This window comes from Takifugu rubripes, chromosome 11, assembly GCF_901000725.2.
Source record: "Takifugu rubripes chromosome 11, fTakRub1.2, whole genome shotgun sequence".
Lineage (NCBI taxonomy): Eukaryota > Metazoa > Chordata > Actinopteri > Tetraodontiformes > Tetraodontidae > Takifugu > Takifugu rubripes.
The window spans coordinates 16,072,454-16,091,213 of record NC_042295.1 but is presented as its reverse complement, the minus strand read 5'-3'; the positions used below and the strand labels follow the sequence as shown (position 1 = coordinate 16,091,213).

General features: G+C 54.0%; 2 protein-coding genes across 8 annotated transcripts in view; both read left to right on the top strand.

Annotated features, from left to right (window-relative positions):
- The window catches only part of LOC101070851 (diacylglycerol kinase delta-like), a 24,017-nt gene extending 11,117 nt beyond the window's left edge, over positions 1-12,900 (top strand). Inside the window, 20 exon segments of the mRNA XM_029844201.1 lie at positions 1,180-1,264; positions 1,793-1,887; positions 3,054-3,153; positions 3,249-3,543; positions 6,589-6,744; positions 6,834-6,962; positions 7,139-7,232; positions 7,332-7,442; positions 7,595-7,691; positions 7,788-7,895; positions 7,984-8,097; positions 8,724-8,858; positions 9,465-9,545; positions 9,547-9,638; positions 9,703-9,814; positions 10,941-11,033; positions 11,176-11,295; positions 11,401-11,518; positions 11,676-11,806; positions 11,879-12,900. Coding sequence (XP_029700061.1) covers positions 1,180-1,264; positions 1,793-1,887; positions 3,054-3,153; positions 3,249-3,543; positions 6,589-6,744; positions 6,834-6,962; positions 7,139-7,232; positions 7,332-7,442; positions 7,595-7,691; positions 7,788-7,895; positions 7,984-8,097; positions 8,724-8,858; positions 9,465-9,545; positions 9,547-9,638; positions 9,703-9,814; positions 10,941-11,033; positions 11,176-11,295; positions 11,401-11,518; positions 11,676-11,806; positions 11,879-11,968 — 2,356 coding nt within the window. The 3' untranslated portion in view covers positions 11,969-12,900.
- Positions 12,901-13,044: 144 nt separating this feature from the next.
- On the top strand, positions 13,045-18,629 carry LOC101064607 (coagulation factor VII). Of its 7 annotated transcripts, none has more exons than XM_029844221.1 (10): positions 13,045-13,341; positions 14,978-15,129; positions 15,201-15,225; positions 15,365-15,478; positions 16,288-16,419; positions 16,576-16,796; positions 16,962-17,076; positions 17,162-17,358; positions 17,425-17,550; positions 17,649-18,629. In XM_029844221.1, exons 1-10 carry the CDS (start codon positions 13,275-13,277, stop codon positions 17,892-17,894), a joined length of 1,395 nt encoding a protein of 464 aa, XP_029700081.1. In that variant the 5' UTR covers positions 13,045-13,274; the 3' UTR covers positions 17,895-18,629. The 7 variants fall into 7 exon arrangements, with proteins under 7 accessions (XP_029700081.1, XP_011619980.2, XP_029700080.1 ...); XM_011621678.2 differs by having other exon boundaries at positions 14,957-15,129; XM_029844220.1 differs by having other exon boundaries at positions 14,957-15,129; positions 15,349-15,478; positions 16,310-16,419.
- The last annotated feature ends 131 nt before the right edge of the window (positions 18,630-18,760 follow it).

The window sequence follows — 18,760 nt, the reverse complement described above, 5'->3', positions numbered from 1 at the left end:
GGACTGATGAGAGAGAGACAGGGGACTGATGAGAGACAGGGGACTGATGAGAGAGAGACAGGGGACTGATGAGAGGAGACAGGGGACTGATGAGAGAGAGACAGGGGACTGATGAGAGACAGGGAACTGATGAGAGACAGGGGACTGATGAGAGACAGGGGACTGATGAGAGACAGGGGACTGATGAGAGAGAGACAGGTGACTGATGAGAGAGAGACAGGGGACTGATGAGAGAGAGACAGGGGACTGATGAGAGACAGGGGACTGATGAGAGAGAGACGGGACTGATGAGAGAGAGACAGGGGACTGATGAGAGACAGGGGACTGATGAGAGAGACAGGGGACTGATGAGAGAGAGACAGGGGACTGATGAGAGACAGGGGACTGATGAGAGAGAGACAGGGGACTGATGAGAGAGAGACAGGTGACTGATGAGAGAGAGACAGGGGACTGATGAGAGACAGGGAACTGATGAGAGACAGGGGACTGATGAGAGACAGGGGACTGATGAGAGAGAGACAGGGACTGATGAGAGACAGGGGAACTGATGAGAGAGAGACAGGGACTGATGAGAGAGAGAAGGGTGACTGATGAGAGAGAGACAGGGGACTGATGAGAGAGAGACAGGGGACTGATGAGAGAGAGACAGGTGACTGATGAGAGAGAGACAGGGGACTGATGAGAGAGAGACAGGGGACTGATGAGAGAGAGACAGGTGACTGATGAGAGAGAGACAGGTGACTGATGAGAGAGAGACAGGGGACTGATGAGAGACAGGGGACTGATGAGAGACGGGACTGATGAGAGAGAGACAGGGGACTGATGAGAGAGAGACAGGGGACTGATGAGAGACAGGGGACTGATGAGAGAGAGACAGGGGACTGATGAGAGAGAGACAGGGGACTGATGAGAGACAGGGGACTGATGAGAGAGAGACAGGTGACTGATGAGAGAGAGACAGGGGACTGATGAGAGAGAGACAGGGGACTGATGAGAGACAGGGGACTGATGAGAGACAGGTGACTGATGAGAGAGAGACAGGGGACTGATGAGAGAGAGACAGGGGACTGATGAGAGAGAGACAGGGGACTGATGAGAGAGAGACAGGGGACTGATGAGAGAGAGACAGGGGACTGATGAGAGAGAGACAGGTGACTGATGCCCCTATTCTGGCTGCAGGTGGAGCATCATGGTATACGAGACCAAATTTCCACGGAAACATTCTGTATCCACGGTAACGGAAGACTGCAGCGAGGACTCTGAGGTAAAGACATTGGTGCTGCTGCCACAGGAACTCACCTGTGCTGACCTCACCTGTGCTGACCTCACCTGTGCTGACCTCACCTGTAATGACCTCACCTGTGCTGACCTCACCTGTGCTGACCTCACCTGTGCTGACCTCACCTGTGCTGACCTCACCTGTGCTGACCTCACCTGTAATGACCTCACCTGTGCTGACCTCACCTGTAATGACCTCACCTGTACTGACCTCACCTGTACTGACCTCACCTGTGCTGACCTCACCTGTGCTGACCTCACCTGTACTGACCTCACCTGTGCTGACCTCACCTGTGCTGACCTCACCTGTACTGACCTCACCTGTGCTGACCTCACCTGTGCTGACCTCACCTGTGCTGACCTCACCTGTACTGACCTCACCTGTAATGACCTCACCTGTGCTGACCTCACCTGTACTGACCTCACCTGTAATGACCTCCCCTGTAATGACCTCACCTGTACTGACCTCACCTGTGCTGACCTCACCTGTACTGACCCGGTGTCTCTGATCCAGGTGCAGCAAATCCTGACATATGAGGACTCGGTGGCTGCTCACCTGTCCAAGATCCTGACCTCAGACCAGCACTCTGTTGTCATCTCCTCTGCCAAGTACGTCCGTCCACCTGTCTGTCTGTCCGTCCACCTGTCTGTGTGTCAGACATAGGGTCGATAATAACCTGTCTGCCTGCCTGCCGGTGTGTCAGACATAGGGTCAATAATAACCTGTCTGTCTGCCTGCCTGTCTGCCTGCCGGTGTGTCAGACATAGGGTCGATAATAACCTGTCTGTCTGCCTGCCTGTCTGCCTGCCGGTGTGTCAGACATAGGGTCAATAATAACCTGTCTGTCTGCCTGCCTGTCTGCCTGCCGGTGTGTCAGACATAGGGTCGATAATAACCTGTCTGTCTGCCTGCCTGTCTGCCTGTCTGTCTGCCGGTGTGTCAGACAGGGTCGATAATAACCTGTCTGTCTGCCTGCCTGTCTGTCTGCCGGTGTGTCAGACAGGGTCGATAATAACCTGTCTGCCTGCCGGTGTGTCAGACATAGGGTCGATAATAACCTGTCTGTCTGCCTGCCTGTCTGCCTGCCGGTGTGTCAGACATAGGGTCAATAATAACCTGTCTGTCTGCCTGCCTGTCTGCCTGCCGGTGTGTCAGACATAGGGTCAATAATAACCTGTCTGTCTGCCTGCCTGTCTGCCTGCCGGTGTGTCAGACATAGGGTCGATAATAACCTGTCTGTCTGCCTGCCTGTGCCTGCCGGTGTGTCAGACATAGGGTCCATAATAACCTGTCTGTCTGCCTGCCTGTCTGCCTGCCGGTGTGTCAGACACAGGGTCCATAATAACCCGTCTGTCTGCCTGCCTGTCTGCCTGCCAGTGTGTCAGACATAGGGTCGATAATAACCTGTCTGTCTGCCTGCCTGTCTGTCTGCCTGCCAGTGTGTCAGACACAGGGTCGATAATAACCCGTCTGTCTGCCTGCCAGTGTGTCAGACATAGGGTCCATAATAACCTGTCTGTCTGCCTGCCTGTCTGCCTGCCGGTGTGTCAGACACAGGGTCCATAATAACCTGTCTGTCTGCCTGCCTGTCTGCCTGCCGGTGTGTCAGGCATAGGGTCCATAATAACCTGTCTGTCTGCCTGTCTGTCTGCCTGCCGGTGTGTCAGACACAGGGTCGATAATAACCCGTCTGTCTGCCTCCCGGTGTGTCAGACACAGGGTCCATAATAACCTGTCTGTCTGCCTGCCTGTCTGCCTGTCCTCGTGCTAACAGGGTCCTCTGTGAGACAGTGAAGGACTTCGTGGCTCGTGTTGGTAAAGCCTACGAAAAAAACACGGAGAGTTCTGAGGAGTCGGAGGCCATGGCCAAGAAGGTAGGGTGGAGTGGAGTGGGGGTAATCTGATTAGACCTGGGGTAATCTGATTAGACCTGGGGTAATCTGATTAGACCTGTCTGTGGGCGGGGCAGTGCGGCGTGCTGAAGGAGAAACTGGACTCTCTGCTGAAGACCCTGAATGAGGAGTCCCAGGCCTCCCCCGTAGCCCATCCTGCCCCCCCCCCAACCATTGCTGAGGAGCAGGAGGCAGAGGGCATCGCACTCCCTCCTCTTCCTCACCACCATCCTCCTCCTCACACCTGCCCCCCCTGGACACCTGCCCCCCCCACCTCAGCTGCTGCCATCTTCAAACCCAGAGAGCAGCTGATGCTGAGGGCCAACAGCCTGAAGAAAGCCATCAGACAGATCATTGAGCACACCGAGAAAGGTAGGACGGGGGGGGACGGGGGGACGGGGGTGGGACAGGGGGACGGGGGGGGGACGGGGGGACGGGGGGGGGGACAGGGGGAGCCGGGGGTGGGACAGGGGGACGGGGGGACAGGGGGGGGGAAAGAGACGGGAGTGGGACGGGGGTGGGACAGAGGGACAGGGGGTTGGGACAGAGACGGGGTGGGACAGAGACAGGGGGGTGGGACAGAGACAGGGGGGTGGGACAGGGGGGACGGGGGGTGGGACAGAGACAGGCAGAAAGCTTATGGTGATGTTAAAAGCCCCGTTTGCCCTGTAACCTGAGATTAAAAGCCCCGTTTGCCCTCTAACCTGACCGTTAAAGCCCCGTTTGCCCTCTAACCTGACATTAAAGCCCCGTTTGCCCTGTAACCTGACGTTAAAAGCCCCGTTTGCCCTCTAACCTGACATTAAAAGCCCCGTTTCACCCTCTAACCTGACGTTAAAAGCCCCGTTTGCCCTGTAACCTGACGTTAAAAGCCCCGTTTGCCCTGTAACCTGACGTTAAAAGCCCCGTTTGCCCTGTAACCTGAGATTAAAAGCCCCGTTTGCCCTCTAACCTGACGTTAAAAGCCCCGTTTGCCCTGTAACCTGACGTTGAAAGCCCGTTTGCCCTCTAACCTGACGTTAAAAGCCCCGTTTGCCCTCTAACCTGACGTTAAAAGCCCCGTTTGCCCTGTAACCTGACGTTAAAAGCCCCGTTTGCCCTCTAACCTGACGTTAAAAGCCCCGTTTGCCCTGTAACCTGAGATTAAAAGCCCCGTTTGCCCTCTAACCTGACGGTTAAAAGCCCCGTTTGCCCTGTAACCTGACGTTAAAAGCCCCATTTTGCCCTCTAACCTGACGTTAAAAAGCCCCGTTTGCCCTGTAACCTGAGATTAAAAGCCCCGTTTGCCCTCTAACCTGACGTTAAAAGCCCCGTTTGCCCTCTAACCTGACGTTAAAAGCCCCGTTTGCCCTGTAACCTGAGATTAAAAGCCCCGTTTGCCCTCTAACCTGACGTTAAAAGCCCCGTTTGCCCTGTAACCTGAGATTAAAAGCCCCGTTTGCCCTCTAACCTGACGTTAAAAGCCCCGTTTGCCCTCTAACCTGACGTTAAAAGCCCCGTTTGCCCTGTAACCTGACGTTAAAAGCCCCGTTTGCCCTCTAACCTGACATTAAAAGCCCCGTTTGCCCTGTAACCTGACGTTAAAAGCCCCGTTTGCCCTCTAACCTGACGTTAAAAGCCCCGTTTGCCCTCTAACCTGACGTTAAAAGCCCCGTTTGCCCTGTAACCTGACGTTAAAAGCCCCGTTTGCCCTCTAACCTGACATTAAAAGCCCCGTTTGCCCTGTAACCTGACGTTAAAAGCCCCGTTTGCCCTCTAACCTGACGTTAAAAGCCCCGTTTGCCCTGTAACCTGAGATTAAAAGCCCGTTTGCCCTCTAACCTGACGTTAAAAGCCCCGTTTGCCCTGTAACCTGACGTTAAAAGCCCCATTTGCCCTCTAACCTGACGTTAAAAGCCCCGTTTGCCCGGTAACCTGAATGAATTAAAAGCCCCGTTTGCCCTCTATACCGGACGTTAAAAGCCCGTTTGCCCTCTACCTGACGTTAAAAGCCCCGTTTGCCCTGTAACACCTGAGATTAAAAGCCCCGTTTGCCCTCTAACCTGACGTTAAAAGCCACGTGTGTTGGCCCCTGTAACCACCTGAGATTAAAAGCCCCGTTTGCCCTGGCTAACCTGACGTTAAAAGCCCCGTTTTGCCCTCTACTAACACCTGACGTACAAGCCCCGTTTGCCCTCTAACCTGACGTTAAAAGCCCCGTTTGCCCTCTAACCTGACGTTACAAGCCCCGTTTGCCCTCCTAAACCTGAGATAAAAGCCCCGTTGCCCTCTACTAACCTGACGTTCAAAAGCCCCGGTTGTTGCCCCTGTACCTGACGTTGAAAGCCCGTTTGTCCACTCTAACCTGACGTTACAAAGCCCCGTTTGTTGCCCTCTAACCTGACGTTAAAAAAGCCCCGTTTGCCCTGTAACCTGACGTTAAAAGTCCCCGTTTGCCCTCCTAACCGACGTTAAAGCCCCGTTTGGCCCTGTTAACCTGAGATTAAAAGCCCCGTTTGCCCTCTAACCTGACGTTAAAAAGCCCCGTTTGCCCTGTAACCTGACGTTAAAAGCCACCCATTTGCCCTCTAACCTGTACGTTAAAAGCCCCCGTTTGCCCTGGTAACCTGAGATTAAAAGCCCCCGTTTTGCCCTCTAACCTGACGTTTTAAAAGCCCCGTTTGCCCTCTAACCTGACGTTAAAAGCCCCGTTTGCCTGTAACCTGAGATTAAAAGCCCCGTTTGCCCTCTAACCTGACGTTAAAAGCCCCGTTTGCCCTGTACCTGAGATTAAAAGCCCCGTTTGCCCTCTAACCTGACGTTAAAAGCCCCGTTGCCCCTCTAACCTGACGTTAAAGCCCCGTTTGCCCTGTAACCTGACGTTAAAAGCCCCGTTTGCCCTCTAACCTGACATTAAAAGCCCCGTTTGCCCTCTAACCTGACGTTAAAAGCCCCGTTTGCCCTCTAACCTGACGTTAAAGCCCCGTTTGCCCTCTAACCTGACGTTAAAAGCCCCGTTTGCCCTGTAACCTGAGATTAAAAGCCCCGTTTGCCCTGTGACCTGACGTTAAAAGCCCCGTTTGCCCTCTAACCTGACGTTAAAAGCCCCGTTTGCCCTGTAACCTGAGATTAAAAGCCCCGTTTGCCCTCTAACCTGACGTTAAAAGCCCCGTTTGCCCTGTAACCTGACGTTAAAAGCCCCATTTGCCCTGTAACCTGACGTTAAAAGCCCCGTTTGCCCTCTAACCTGACGTTAAAAGCCCCGTTTGCCCTGTAACCTGAGATTAAAAGCCCCGTTTGCCCTGTAACCTGACATTAAAAGCCCCGTTTGCCCTGTAACCTGACATTAAAAGCCCCGTTTGCCCTGTAACCTGACGTTAAAAGCCCCGTTTGCCCTGTAACCTGACGGTAAAAGCCCCGTTTGCCCTGTGACCCCAGCGGTGGACGAGCAGAACGCCCAGACGCAGCAGCAGCTGTTCCCTCTGAGCCGCGATGAGGAAGAGGAGGGTCTGGCTGAGGAAGAGTACGAAGAGCTGGAGGAGGACAAAGTGTCTCTGCAGTCCTACGGCCTGAAGAGCCGGAGCGCTCGCAGAGGTCAGCGCTCCTGAAGCTAGCTGTAGCAGCATGAATGCTAACGGTGGCCGCGGTGAGTTTCCATGGTAACCTGCCGCCTGTCTGTACAGTCAGTAAGACACCCTGTGAGAAGCTGATGAGCAAAGGCAGCCTGTCGCTGGGCAGCTCCGCATCACTTCCTGGACAGACAGGAAGCAGGGACAACATGCCCATGTTAAACACAAAGATCCTCTACCCCGGTAAGATGCCTCACTCAGCTGCCCTGCTGCTTGAGAGTGGTGCCGTGTTCACCTGTGTGTGTGTGTGTTCACCTGTGTGTGTGTGTGTGTGTGTGCGTGCGTGCGTGCGTGCGTGCGTGCGTGCGTGCGTGTGTGTGTGTGTGTTCACCTGTGTGTGTGCGTGTGTGTGTGTGTAGGTCTCCGAGTCCTTTCAGGCTCGCTCTGCAGTAGCTCAGTGATCAGTCGACTGCTGGTGAACGCGGATCCGTTCAGCTGTGATCTTGACAACATGTGAGTCCCCCTGGGGAGGGGGCGGAGTGTTCTACCTGGGGAGGGGCGGAGCCTGTCTCACGGCGCGCGCTGGCATCACAACCGTGTGTGTGTGTTCAGGGATTGCTACACTGAGAAATGCGTCATGAACAACTACTTCGGGATCGGCCTGGACGCCAAAATCTCCTTGGACTTTAACAACAAACGAGACGAACACCCAGAGAAGTGCAGGTAGGACGTGGGTGTGGACGTGGGTGTGGACGTGGATGTGGGCGTGGACGTGGATGTGGATGTGGGCGTGGATGTGGATGTGGGCGTGGATGTGGGCGTGGACGCTGTCCTGGAGTTGGGAAGATAAACCTGCCGGTATTGTGGTTGTTTAGGAGTCGCACCAAGAACATGATGTGGTACGGTGTCCTTGGAACCAAAGAGCTCCTGCACAGAACCTACAAGAACCTGGAACAAAGGGTCCTTCTGGAGGTGAGTGCGCCTGGACCGGGTCGGAACCGCACTCTGACAGGAGCGTGGAGGGAAGCTGTCGGTGCTGATGTCTTTGATGTCTTTGATGTGCGGCAGTGTGACGGGCGGCCCATCCCCCTGCCCAGCCTGCAGGGCATCGCTGTGCTCAACATCCCCAGCTACGCAGGAGGAACCAACTTCTGGGGCGGCACCAAAGAGGACGACGTGAGGACCGAGCCCGTCTCACTCTCAGGACCCGCGTGTCCTGCCGGTCTGTCCTTCCTCCCGCTGGTTACCTGTCTGTCCTCCTCAGAACTTCACCGCTCCTTCCTTTGATGATAAGATCCTGGAGGTGGTGGCTGTGTTCGGCAGCATGCAGATGGCCGTGTCCCGGGTCATCAACCTGCAGCAGCACCGCATCGCTCAGGTGGGCGCCTGTTTCTGTCTCTGCTCCGGGACGCCGTCCCTCTGTCCCCCCGTCGGTCCGGGACGCCGTCCCTCTGTCCCCCCGTCCGTCCGGGACGCTGTCCCTCCGTCCCTCTGTCCCCCCGTCGGTCCGGGACGCTGTCCCTCCGTCCCCCTCCCTGACCTCCTCTGTCCCTCCATCCCTCCGTCCCCGTCCCTCTGTCCCCCTCCCTGACCTCCTCCGTCCCTCTGTCCCCATCCCTCCGTCCCCCTCCCTGACCTCCTCTGTCCCTCCGTCCCCCTCCCTGACCTCCTCCGTCCCCCTCCCTGACCTCCTCCGTCCCTCTGTCCCTCCGTCCCCGTCCCTCCGTCCCCCTCCCTGACCTCCTCCGTCCCTCTGTCCCCCTCCCTGACCTCCTCCGTCCCTCTGTCCCTCTGTCCCCCTCCCTGACCTCCTCCGTCCCTCTGTCCCCCTCCCTGACCTCCTCCGTCCCTCTGTCCCCTCCCTGACCTCCTCTGTCCCTCTGTCCCCCTCCCTGACCTCCCCCGTCCCCGTCCCTCTGTCCCTCTGTCCCCCCTCCCTGACCTCCCCCGTCCCCGTCCCTCTGTCCCTCTGTCCCCCTCCCTGACCTCCTCTGTCCCCCACAGTGTCGGACGGTAAAGATCACCATCCTGGGAGATGAAGGTGTGCCGGTGCAGGTGGATGGAGAAGCCTGGGTCCAGCCTCCAGGTTACATCAAGATCATTCACAAGAACCGGACCCAGACTTTGACCCGGGACAGAGTGAGTTCTGCCCACTGGCGACACCGTCGTCCTGGACCGGAGGGTTTCCAGATCCCCGTTCACATAATCACATTTTGCTCTCACAGAATTCTGGGATCCCACCTTAAGGCCAGTTGATCCTTCTCTGAGTGGATTAGAACTCTTAGTGTTTTGGCCAAGGTGGTCCAGAAGGATCTGATCCAAAGGATCTGGTCCAGAAGGATCTGGTCCAAAGGATCTGGTCCAGAAGGATCTGGTCCAGAAGGATCTGATCCAAAGGATCTGGTCCAGAAGGATCTGGTCCAAAGGATCTGGTCCAAAGGATCTGGTCCAGAAGGATCTGGTCCAGAAGGATCTGATCCAAAGGATCTGGTCCAGAAGGATCTGATCCAGAAGGATCTGGTCCAAAGGATCTCAGGACGTTGCGTAGTAACCTAGGCAACCGTCTGCTAATGCTGCGCCCAGACGACATTCCGCCGAAGCATAAATGACGCGTGTGTGTGTGTGTCACTGTGCGTGTGTGTGTGTGTGTCTCTCTGTGTGTGTGACTCTGTGTGTGTGTCTCTGTGTGTGTCTCTGTGTGTGCGTGCGTGTGTGCGTGTGTGTGTGTGTGTGTGTGTGACTCAGGCCTTTGAAAGCACCCTGAAGTCGTGGGAGGACAAGCAGAGGTGTGAGTTCCCCCGTCCCCTCCCCAGCCCTGCCCCCCCTGCCCCCCCTGTCCCCCCAGCCGGAGGTGGTCTCGGAGGAGGAGGCGTCCCTCATCAGTGCCTTTGGTCAGGCGGCCGGAGCGCTGATCCACAGGTGACGCACGCTCACTGGCCCCGCTGAGGGCAGCACCTGTGCTGAGCCGTCTCTGGTCTTTCAGTATCCGGGAGGTGGCCCAGTCCCACCACAGTCTGGAACAGGAACTGGCCCACGCGGTCAACGCCAGCTCCAAGGCCATGGACGTGGTCTACGCAGACTCCAAAGGCTCCGGGGTAACGGGCTGAACATCTGGGGGCCGCTGCTGGCACCTGCACCTGGCTGACTCTGCCTGTCTCTCTCTCCATGTCTCTCTCCCCTGTCTCTCTCTCCCCTGTCTCTCTCCTCTCTCCCCCCTGTCTCTCTCTCCCCTGTTTCTCTCTCCCCTGTTTCTCTCTCCCCTGTTTCTCTCTCCCCTGTCTCTCTCTCCCCTGTCTCTCTTTCCCCTGTCTCTCTCCTCTCTCTCTCCCCTGTCTCTCCTCTCTCCCCTGTCTCTCTCTCCCCTGTCTCTCCTCTCTCCCCTGTCTCTCTCCTCTCTCTCTCCCCTGTCTCTCTCCTCTCTCCCCTGTTTCTCTCTCCCCTGTTTCTCTCTCCCCTGTCTCTCTCTCCCCTGTCTCTCTCTCCCCTGTCTCTCTCTCCCCTGTCTCTCTCCTCTCTCTCTCCTCCTGTCTCTCCTCTCTCCCCTGTCTCTCTCTCCCCTGTCTCTCCTCTCTCCCCTGTCTCTCTCCTCTCTCTCTCCCCTGTCTCTCTCCTCTCTCCCCTGTTTCTCTCTCCCTGTTTCTCTCTCCCCTGTCTCTCTCCTCTCTCCCCTGTTTCTCTCTCCCCTGTTTCTCTCTCCCCTGTTTCTCTCTCCCCTGTCTCTCTCCTCTCTCCCCTGTCTCTCTCCTCTCTCTCTCCCCTGTCTCTCTCTCCCCTGTCTCTCTCTCCCCTGTTTCTCTCTCCCCTGTCTCTCTCCTCTCTCTCTCCCCTGTCTCTCTCTCCCCTGTCTCTCTCTCCCCTGTTTCTCTCTCCCCTGTCTCTCTCCTCTCTCTCTCCCCTGTCTCTCTCCTCTCTCCCCTGTCTCTCCTCTCTCCCCTGTCTCTCTCCTCTCTCCCCTGTCTCTCTCCTCTCTCCCCTGTCTCTCTCCTCTCTCCCCTGTCTCTCTCTCCCTGTCTCTCTCTCCCCTGTCTCTCCTCTCTCCCCTGTCTCTCCTCTCTCCCCTGTCTCTCTCTCCCCTGTCTCTCTCTCTCCCCTGTCTCTCCTCTCTCCCCTGTCTCTCCTCTCTCCCCTGTTTCTCTCTCCCCTGTCTCTCTCCTCTCTCCCCCCTGTCTCTCTCTCCCCTGCCTGCCTGTCTCCCTCTCCCCTGCCTGTCTCACCTCTCAGTCCCTCAGCTGTAGCGTCGTCCTCCAGATGGTCGTTAACGTGAAGGTTCTGCTGAAGGAGACGGAGCTGCTGCTCACTGGGAAGATGTCGATGGTAACGTCTGGCTCCTGAGAGTGGTGGCGTCCCGCTGTGGTTCTTACTGTGCGTGTGTGTGTGTGTGTGTGTGTGTGTGTGTGTGTGTGTGTGTGTGTGCGTGTGTGTGTGTGTGTGTGTGTGTGTGCGTGTGTGTGTGCAGCAGTTGGACCCCCCCCAACAGGAGCAGCTGAACGCAGCTCTGGGTTCTGTTGCTCTGCAGCTCCGTCAGCTGGCTGATGTGTCCTGGTTGTGTCCCGTCATCGACCCGTCGGATCATGAGGTCAGATGGTGCCGCTCGCTTCCCCTCCTGCAGGGGGCGCTGCCTGCTCACCTGTCTGCCTGCTCACCTGTCTGCCTGCTCACCTGTCTGCCTGTCTGTCTGCAGGGTCCTATGACAGATTTCTCAAAGCGAAGTCGGGTTGCGAAATTCCGTCTCGTCCCCAAGTTCAAGAAAGACAAAAACAACAAGAACAAAGAGACGTGTGCCACCTTGTCCCTGCCAGGTGAGACCTTGTCCCTGCCAGGTGAGACCTTGTCCCTGCCAGGTGAGACCTTGTCCTGGCTCTGCTGACCTGTGGGCGGACGCCTGCGTGACCTTGGTCCCTATGAAGGATCCTTCTGTATCCTCTGATGTTTCCTCTCCTCCTTCCTGGGGGACAGTTCACCAGTGGGGGACAGAGGAGGTGGGGGCCTGGCTGGACTACCTGTGTCTGACGGAGTATAAGGACATCTTTATTGGACATGACGTCCGTGGGGCGGAGCTTATTCACCTTGAGAGGAGAGACCTGAAGGTAGCTGTTGTGCTCCCGTCCAGGCTGTTGCAGAGTGAAGCCGTTAACGTTAACGAGCTGTGGTTCTTTCAGGACCTGGGCGTGACCAAGGTGGGCCACATCAAGAGGATCCTCCAGGGCATCCGGGAGCTGAGCAGGAGCAGCAGTGCCAGCGAGGCCTGAGGCCGCGGGGGCGGAGCCACCACGGACATGGCCACGCCCCCGCCGCTCTGATCCTTCTCACCTGTCCCAGTCACATGACCCTCCCGATCACATGACCCTCAGCCAGCAGCTGGAGCTGGCCTGGTGAGACCTACTGGTGCCTTGTGACTGGAAACAGCAGCCAATCAGGCAGCTTGGAACCAACACATGACCGAACGGATCTGGACCTCGTTGTGAACTTGAGTTCTGGCCCCGAACCTGCAGCAGAACCTTCATCATCCACAGAATCATTTCAGAATCAGATGCAACGACGCCTGAAGGGACCACGAAACCCAGCGAGCTGCCGATAGAAGCAGCCTCAGCAGGTCACCTGACTGGTGACGTCACAGCCCGACTGATGATGTCACAGCCCGACTGATGACGTCGCAGCCCGACTGGTGACGTCGCAGCCCGACTGGTGACGTCGCAGCCCGACTGATGACGTCGCAGCCCGACTGATGATGTCACAGCCCGACTGATGATGTCACAGCCTGACTGATGATGTCGCAGCCCGACTGGTGACGTCACAGCCCGACTGATGACGTCGCAGCCTGACTGATGACGTCACAGCAGAGAGCTGGTGACGCCGTCATGGGTGGGAGAGACGCCAGCAGCTTCATATCAACGGTTTGACCTGTTTCTGGCGTCCTGAACGTATCGACGTCATCAGTCGGGTCACATCAGCACTCATGATGTCAGAGTTCTGACCCATCGGAGCGGCTGAAGGAGTTCTGGAAGCTCTGGTCCACCGTGGAGCTGCTGCAGGAACCAACACTTCATTAAAATGGGCCTTTTGGTGCCGTCCTCCGCCGCCGCTCCTCCGTCCGTATTTATTGAGTATTTATGAAGTCACACAGGTCCCGGTCATGTGAGCGTGTACAGAAAAACCTGAAAATAAAGTCCTCTGATTTCAACCCTCCTTCCTTCTCTCACGCTTTCAGGGGAAATTCAACCCTAAAAACTTAATTAATTAAATAATAATTATAAAATAATTAAACCGGAAATGAGCAAAAATGTTGAAACAGACGTGATGAAACCTTTAGACGCGTTTGTGGAGAAAACAGGTTTCAGCTGGTCGTCTGCGTCCGTGTCACGTCTGTGTCAATATTTGGTTGGTGCTCAAAGATCAGGTGATCGGCCCAGTTTGGACCGTGGCCTCAGAACCCTCCGGAGTCGGATCAGAAGGGACTTTAGCACCGTGTTGGACTTTTCTGTCTAAACTTTCATCTTTTTCTCCCAAAGGCCAGTTTGATCTGACGGTTGGTCACCTGATCGTTGGTCCTCAGACATGCAGCCGTCAGTGGTCGTGAGTGTGTCCACCGTGCTGCTCCTGGCTGCTCTGGCTCAGTGCACAGGTGAGTGACCACCAGGTGACGGGAGACGCTCGCTGGGGACAGGCCGGACTCGCCTGGACAGGGAAGAACTACGTCTTGATCCTGGACGATGCTGTCCTGGTTTATCAGTGTAATTTCTGCTGTTTATCAGGGTAATTTCTGTTGTTTATCAGGGTAATTTCTGCTGATTATCAGGGTAATTTCTGCTGATTATCAGTGTAATTTCTGCTGTTTATCAGGGTAATTTCTGCTGTTTATCACTGTAATTTCTGCTGATTATCAGGGTAATTTCTGCTGATTATCAGTGTAATTTCTGCTGTTTATCAGGGTAATTTCTGCTGTTTATCAGGGTAATTTCTGCTGATTATCAGGGTAATTTCTGCTGTTTATCAGTGTAATTTCTGCTGTTTATCAGGGTAATTTCTGCTGTTTATCACTGTAATTTCTGCTGATTATCAGTGTAATTTCTGCTGTTTATCAGTGTAATTTCTGCTGTTTATCACTGTAATTTCTGCTGATTATCAGGGTAATTTCTGCTGATTATCAGGGTAATTTCTGCTGATTATCAGGGTAATTTCTGCTGTTTATCACTGTAATTTCTGCTGATTATCAGTGTAATTTCTGCTGTTTATCAGGGTAATTTCTGCTGATTATCAGTGTAATTTCTGTTGATTATCAGGGTAATTTCTGCTGTTTATCAGGGTAATTTCTGCTAATTATCACTGTAATTTCTGCTGATTATCAGTGTAATTTCTGTTGATTATCAGGGTAATTTCTGCTGATTATCAGGGTAATTTCTGCTGTTTATCAGGGTAATTTCTGCTAATTATCACTGTAATTTCTGCTGTTTATCACTGTAATTTCTGCTGTTTATCACTGTAATTTCTGCTGTTTATCAGTGTAATTTCTGCTGTTTATCACTGTAATTTCTGCTGATTATCACTGTAATTTCTGCTGTTTATCAGGGTAATTTCTGCTGTTTATCACTGTAATTTCTGCTGTTTATCAGTGTAATTTCTGCTGTTTATCAGGGTAATTTCTGCTGTTTATCACTGTAATTTCTGCTGTTTATCAGTGTAATTTCTGCTGATTATCAGGGTAATTTCTGCTGTTTATCACTGTAATTTCTGCTAATTATCAGGGTAATTTCTGCTGATTATCAGGGTAATTTCTGCTGATTATCACTGTAATTTCTGCTAATTATCAGGGTAATTTCTGCTAATTATCAGGGTAATTTCTGCTGTTTATCACTGTAGTTTCTGCTGATTATCAGTGTAATTTCTGCTGATTATCAGGGTAATTTCTGCTGATTATCAGTGTAATTTCTGCTGATTATCAGGGTAATTTCTGCTGATTATCAGTGTAATTTCTGCTGATTATCAGTGTAATTTCTGCTGTTTATCAGGGTAATTTCTGCTGTTTATCACTGTAATTTCTGCTGATTATCAGGGTAATTTCTGCTGATTATCAGGGTAATTTCTGCTGTTTATCAGGGTAATTTCTGCTGTTTATCACTGTAATTTCTGCTGTTTATCAGGGTAATTTCTGCTGTTTATCACTGTAATTTCTGCTGATTATCAGGGTAATTTCTGCTGATTATCAGGGTAATTTCTGCTAATTACACTGGTAATTTCAGTCTTCCTGGGTCGCTCGGCAGCTGGTCAGCTTCTCCATCCATCCGCCAGGAGGCGAAGAGCGAACTCGTTCTCTCTGGAGGAGCTGTTGCCAGGCGACCTGGAGAGGGAGTGCTACGAGGAACTGTGTTCCCAGGAGGAGGCAGCCGAGATCTTTCACACCAACGAGAAAACGGTAAGTTTGTGTCGTGACTTTGGGAGGTTTGATTTTAGATGTTTATCTTTATTATTTTGTCTTTTCTGCAGCTGGAGTTCTGGTTTAGATACAGAGGTGAGTGACTGTGCTGATCGACCTCTTAAACGGGTGATTTGATGGATCACCTGTTGTATTTCTTTATGTTTGAGTCTTCAACGCACCTGATGACGTCATTAGCCGTGATGTGTTCACGTGTAGCTCGGAAATATTTTAGATTGGAACCCTTGTCAGACAAACCCCTGTCAGAACGGAGGGAGGTGCACGGTGGAGCGGGGAGCGTCCGTGTGTCTCTGTCCCCCACAATATGGCGGCAAGACCTGCGAGTCAGGTAAACAGACAAACACCTGCGGCTCAGGTAAACAAACAAACACCTGCGAGTCAGGTAAACAAACACCTGCGAGTCAGGTAAACAGACAAACACCTGTGGCTCAGGTAAACAGACAAACACCTGTGGCTCAGGTAAACAGACAAACACCTGCGGCTCAGGTAAACAGACAAACACCTGTGGCTCAGGTAAACAAACAAACACCTGCGAGTCAGGTAAACAAACACCTGCGAGTCAGGTAAACAGACAAACACCTGCGGCTCAGGTAAACAAACAAACACCTGCGAGTCAGGTAAACAGACAAACACCTGTGGCTCAGGTAAACAAACAAACACCTGCGAGTCAGGTAAACAAACACCTGCGGCTCAGGTAAACAGACAAACACCTGCGACTCAGGTAAACAAACAAACACCTGCGGCTCAGGTAAACAAACACCTGCGAGTCAGGTAAACAGACAAACACCTGCGGCTCAGGTAAACAAACAAACACATGCGAGTCAGGTAAACAAACACCTGCGAGTCAGGTAAACAGACAAACACCTGCAGCTCAGGTAAACAGACAAACACCTGTGGCTCAGGTAAACAAACAAACACCTGCGAGTCAGGTAAACAAACACCTGCGGCTCAGGTGAACAAACAGCTGCGAGTCAGGTAAACAAACACCTGCGGCTCAGGTAAACAAACAAACACCTGCGACTCAGGTAAACAAACAAACACCTGCGGCTCAGGTAAACAGACAACCACCTGCGAGTCAGGTAAACAAACACCTGTGAGTTTTGCCTGATTGTTGGGATCTGCTTGTGTTACTCGCAGAGGTGAATGCGTGTCGCCATAGAAACGGCGGGTGTCTGCAGTACTGCTCAGAGCCACCAGGCGGCGCTGTTGCGTGTGGCTGTGCTGATGGATACGAACTGGAACCTGATGGACGCAGCTGCAGCCAAACAGGTGCCCGAGAATACCCGATACCTGTCGTATAGACATGTATTCATCCACCCCAGAAAATAGTCCCAAAATGACTCCATGAGCGTTAAGAACAGAAAAGTCCGTTTGGTTCGGGGCGAACAGGAAGTCACCATTTTCCGATCCTAACTTCCTGTCCAGCAACGTTCCCCTGCGGCAGGAAGCACAACGCGCTGCTGTCCCGAGGTCGCTCTCTGTGGAACCAGTCGGAGCAGGGCGCCGCCATCGGCGGGCTGAACCTCACCGAGGACCACCTGCCGACAGCCAACGGGTCAGAACACGGAGCAAACCTGACCCAGGACCAGGTGATGCATCGAATTGTGGGCGGAGTCCTGGAGAAAAGAGGCGGGAGTCCCTGGCAGGTGTGTCCACACGCTCCTCAGTACTCCACCGCTTAATGTACACATTTCAATGTGTGTGTGTGTGTGTGTGTGTGTGTGCGTGCGTGTGTGTGTGTGTGTGTGTGTGCGCGAGTGTGTGTGTGTGCGCGTGCGTGCGTGTGCGTGTGTGCGCGTGTGTGTGTCCAGGTCCTGCTGCGCAGGGCTGATGGTTCTGGTTTCTGTGGAGGGACCCTGATCTCGGACCAGTGGGTGGTCTCTGCCGCTCACTGTCTGGAGGAGGGGGTGGACCACGTCACCGTGGGTAAGGGGGGGTCGTATCGGGTCCTGAGATTCTGTGTTCTGACTCCTGCAGAACCGCGTGGTCCCGGGACCGTCTGTGTGTGCAGGAGACTACGATAAGTACCGACCCGATCCTGGTGAGCAGCTGATCGAGGTCCAGAAGGTCGTCCTTCACCCTCATTTCCACTCGTTCACCTTCGACAGTGACGTCGCCCTCCTGTACCTGGCCCGACCCGTCACCAGGGGGCCCACAGCGGCCCCGGCCTGCCTCCCAGACCCCCACCTCTCCAAGTATCTGCTGCAGGTGAGCCAGGTGGTGTCCGTTTCCATGGTAACGAGCAGCCCTGCCACTGAAGGTGTGTGTGCTCAGGATGGGAACTACGGGAAGGTGTCCGGCTGGGGGGTGACGAAGTACCTGGGACGGTCGTCACGCTTCCTGCGAAAGGTGGATTTGCCAGTTGTGGGGTTTGACACCTGCACCGCCTCCACGGAACAGGTGAACCACGCCACGCCTGCCCCGCCCCCACGGAACAGGTGAACCGCACCACGCCTGGCACCAGACGCTCACGGCGCTGACACGTCTGTGCCCTGCAGGTGATCACAGACAACATGTTCTGTGCTGGGTACCTGGACGTGCACGAGGACGCCTGCAGCGGGGACAGCGGGGGCCCGTTTGTGGTCAATTATCGGGGAACCTGGTTCTTAACTGGCGTCGTCAGCTGGGGCGAAAGATGCGCCGCCAAGGGGAAGTACGGCGTCTACACACGCCTGGGCAACTTTCTGAACTGGATCCACAGCACCATGGCAACGGCCGACAGACAGAACAGGACTGACGGCTGAGGAGCAGAATCCTGATCCCCCAGTGATGTGGTCCAGCTCCTGGGACGAGCCCACACGACCTCTGTGTGTGTGTGTGTGTGTGTGAGAGAGAGAGAGAGTGTGTGTGAGAGAGAGAGAGTGTGTGTGTACACATTTCATTTATGGTTTAACTCTCTTATTAATACACCTAAAACACCTACAACATACAGGTCTGTAATTTAAAAAAGCAATTCCTATGAATTCGCGTGTTTAGCGCCGCCCACAGGCTGTGTGGATAAATGCAGGCGCCATTAGAACGTACCAAGATACAACAGCAAAGCATTGTGGGATAGAATCCAGCTTTATTAAAATGTGAGTACAAATATAATTGAAGAGATCAATACGTTTTAAATGAGTTAGTTTATGCAGCTACACACCACGTCTCTTCCGGCCCGATGGCAGCACGTGACCGGCGCCATCTTTGCAGTAACACCTTTGGCCAGCAGGGGGCGCCCTCAACAGGCGGGGGCGCTTAGAAGGACCGCGCAACAGAAGAAGAAGCCAGCAGCTCTACGCCTTCGTGGGTGGTTTTCTCCACAGGTGTGATCCAGGCACCTGTGGCCGGACCGCTGTTAAAAATGCCTTAATTTACCGGAGAAACACTGCTGCCTGGCTCAGAACCAGGACCGCATGGGCCGCTAATCAGGGCTCATTAGCAGGTTCGGCCGTCCAAGTATGGTCCAATCAATAAAGTGCACGTGCGGACCAGCAGAGAAATGGTGCGATGAGTCGCTGGTAATTACACCTGTATTTTTAGTCTATAGAAATGTAATAAATTCTGAATTAATAAATACCACATTTGACATAATTAACAGGAGAAAAGGCAACTGTTGCTAAGGCGACGCCCC

Excerpts from the sequence above, each read along its gene's own strand:
- LOC101064607 (XM_011621678.2), top strand. The coding sequence starts at position 13,275 with ATGCAGCCGTCAGTGGTCGTGAGTGTGTCCACCGTGCTGCTCCTGGCT. Across the intron at positions 13,342-14,956 it reads TGCTCTGGCTCAGTGCACAG|TCTTCCTGGGTCGCTCGGCA; the intron begins GTGAGTGACCAC and ends TGGTAATTTCAG. Across the intron at positions 15,130-15,200 it reads TTCACACCAACGAGAAAACG|CTGGAGTTCTGGTTTAGATA; the intron begins GTAAGTTTGTGT and ends TCTTTTCTGCAG.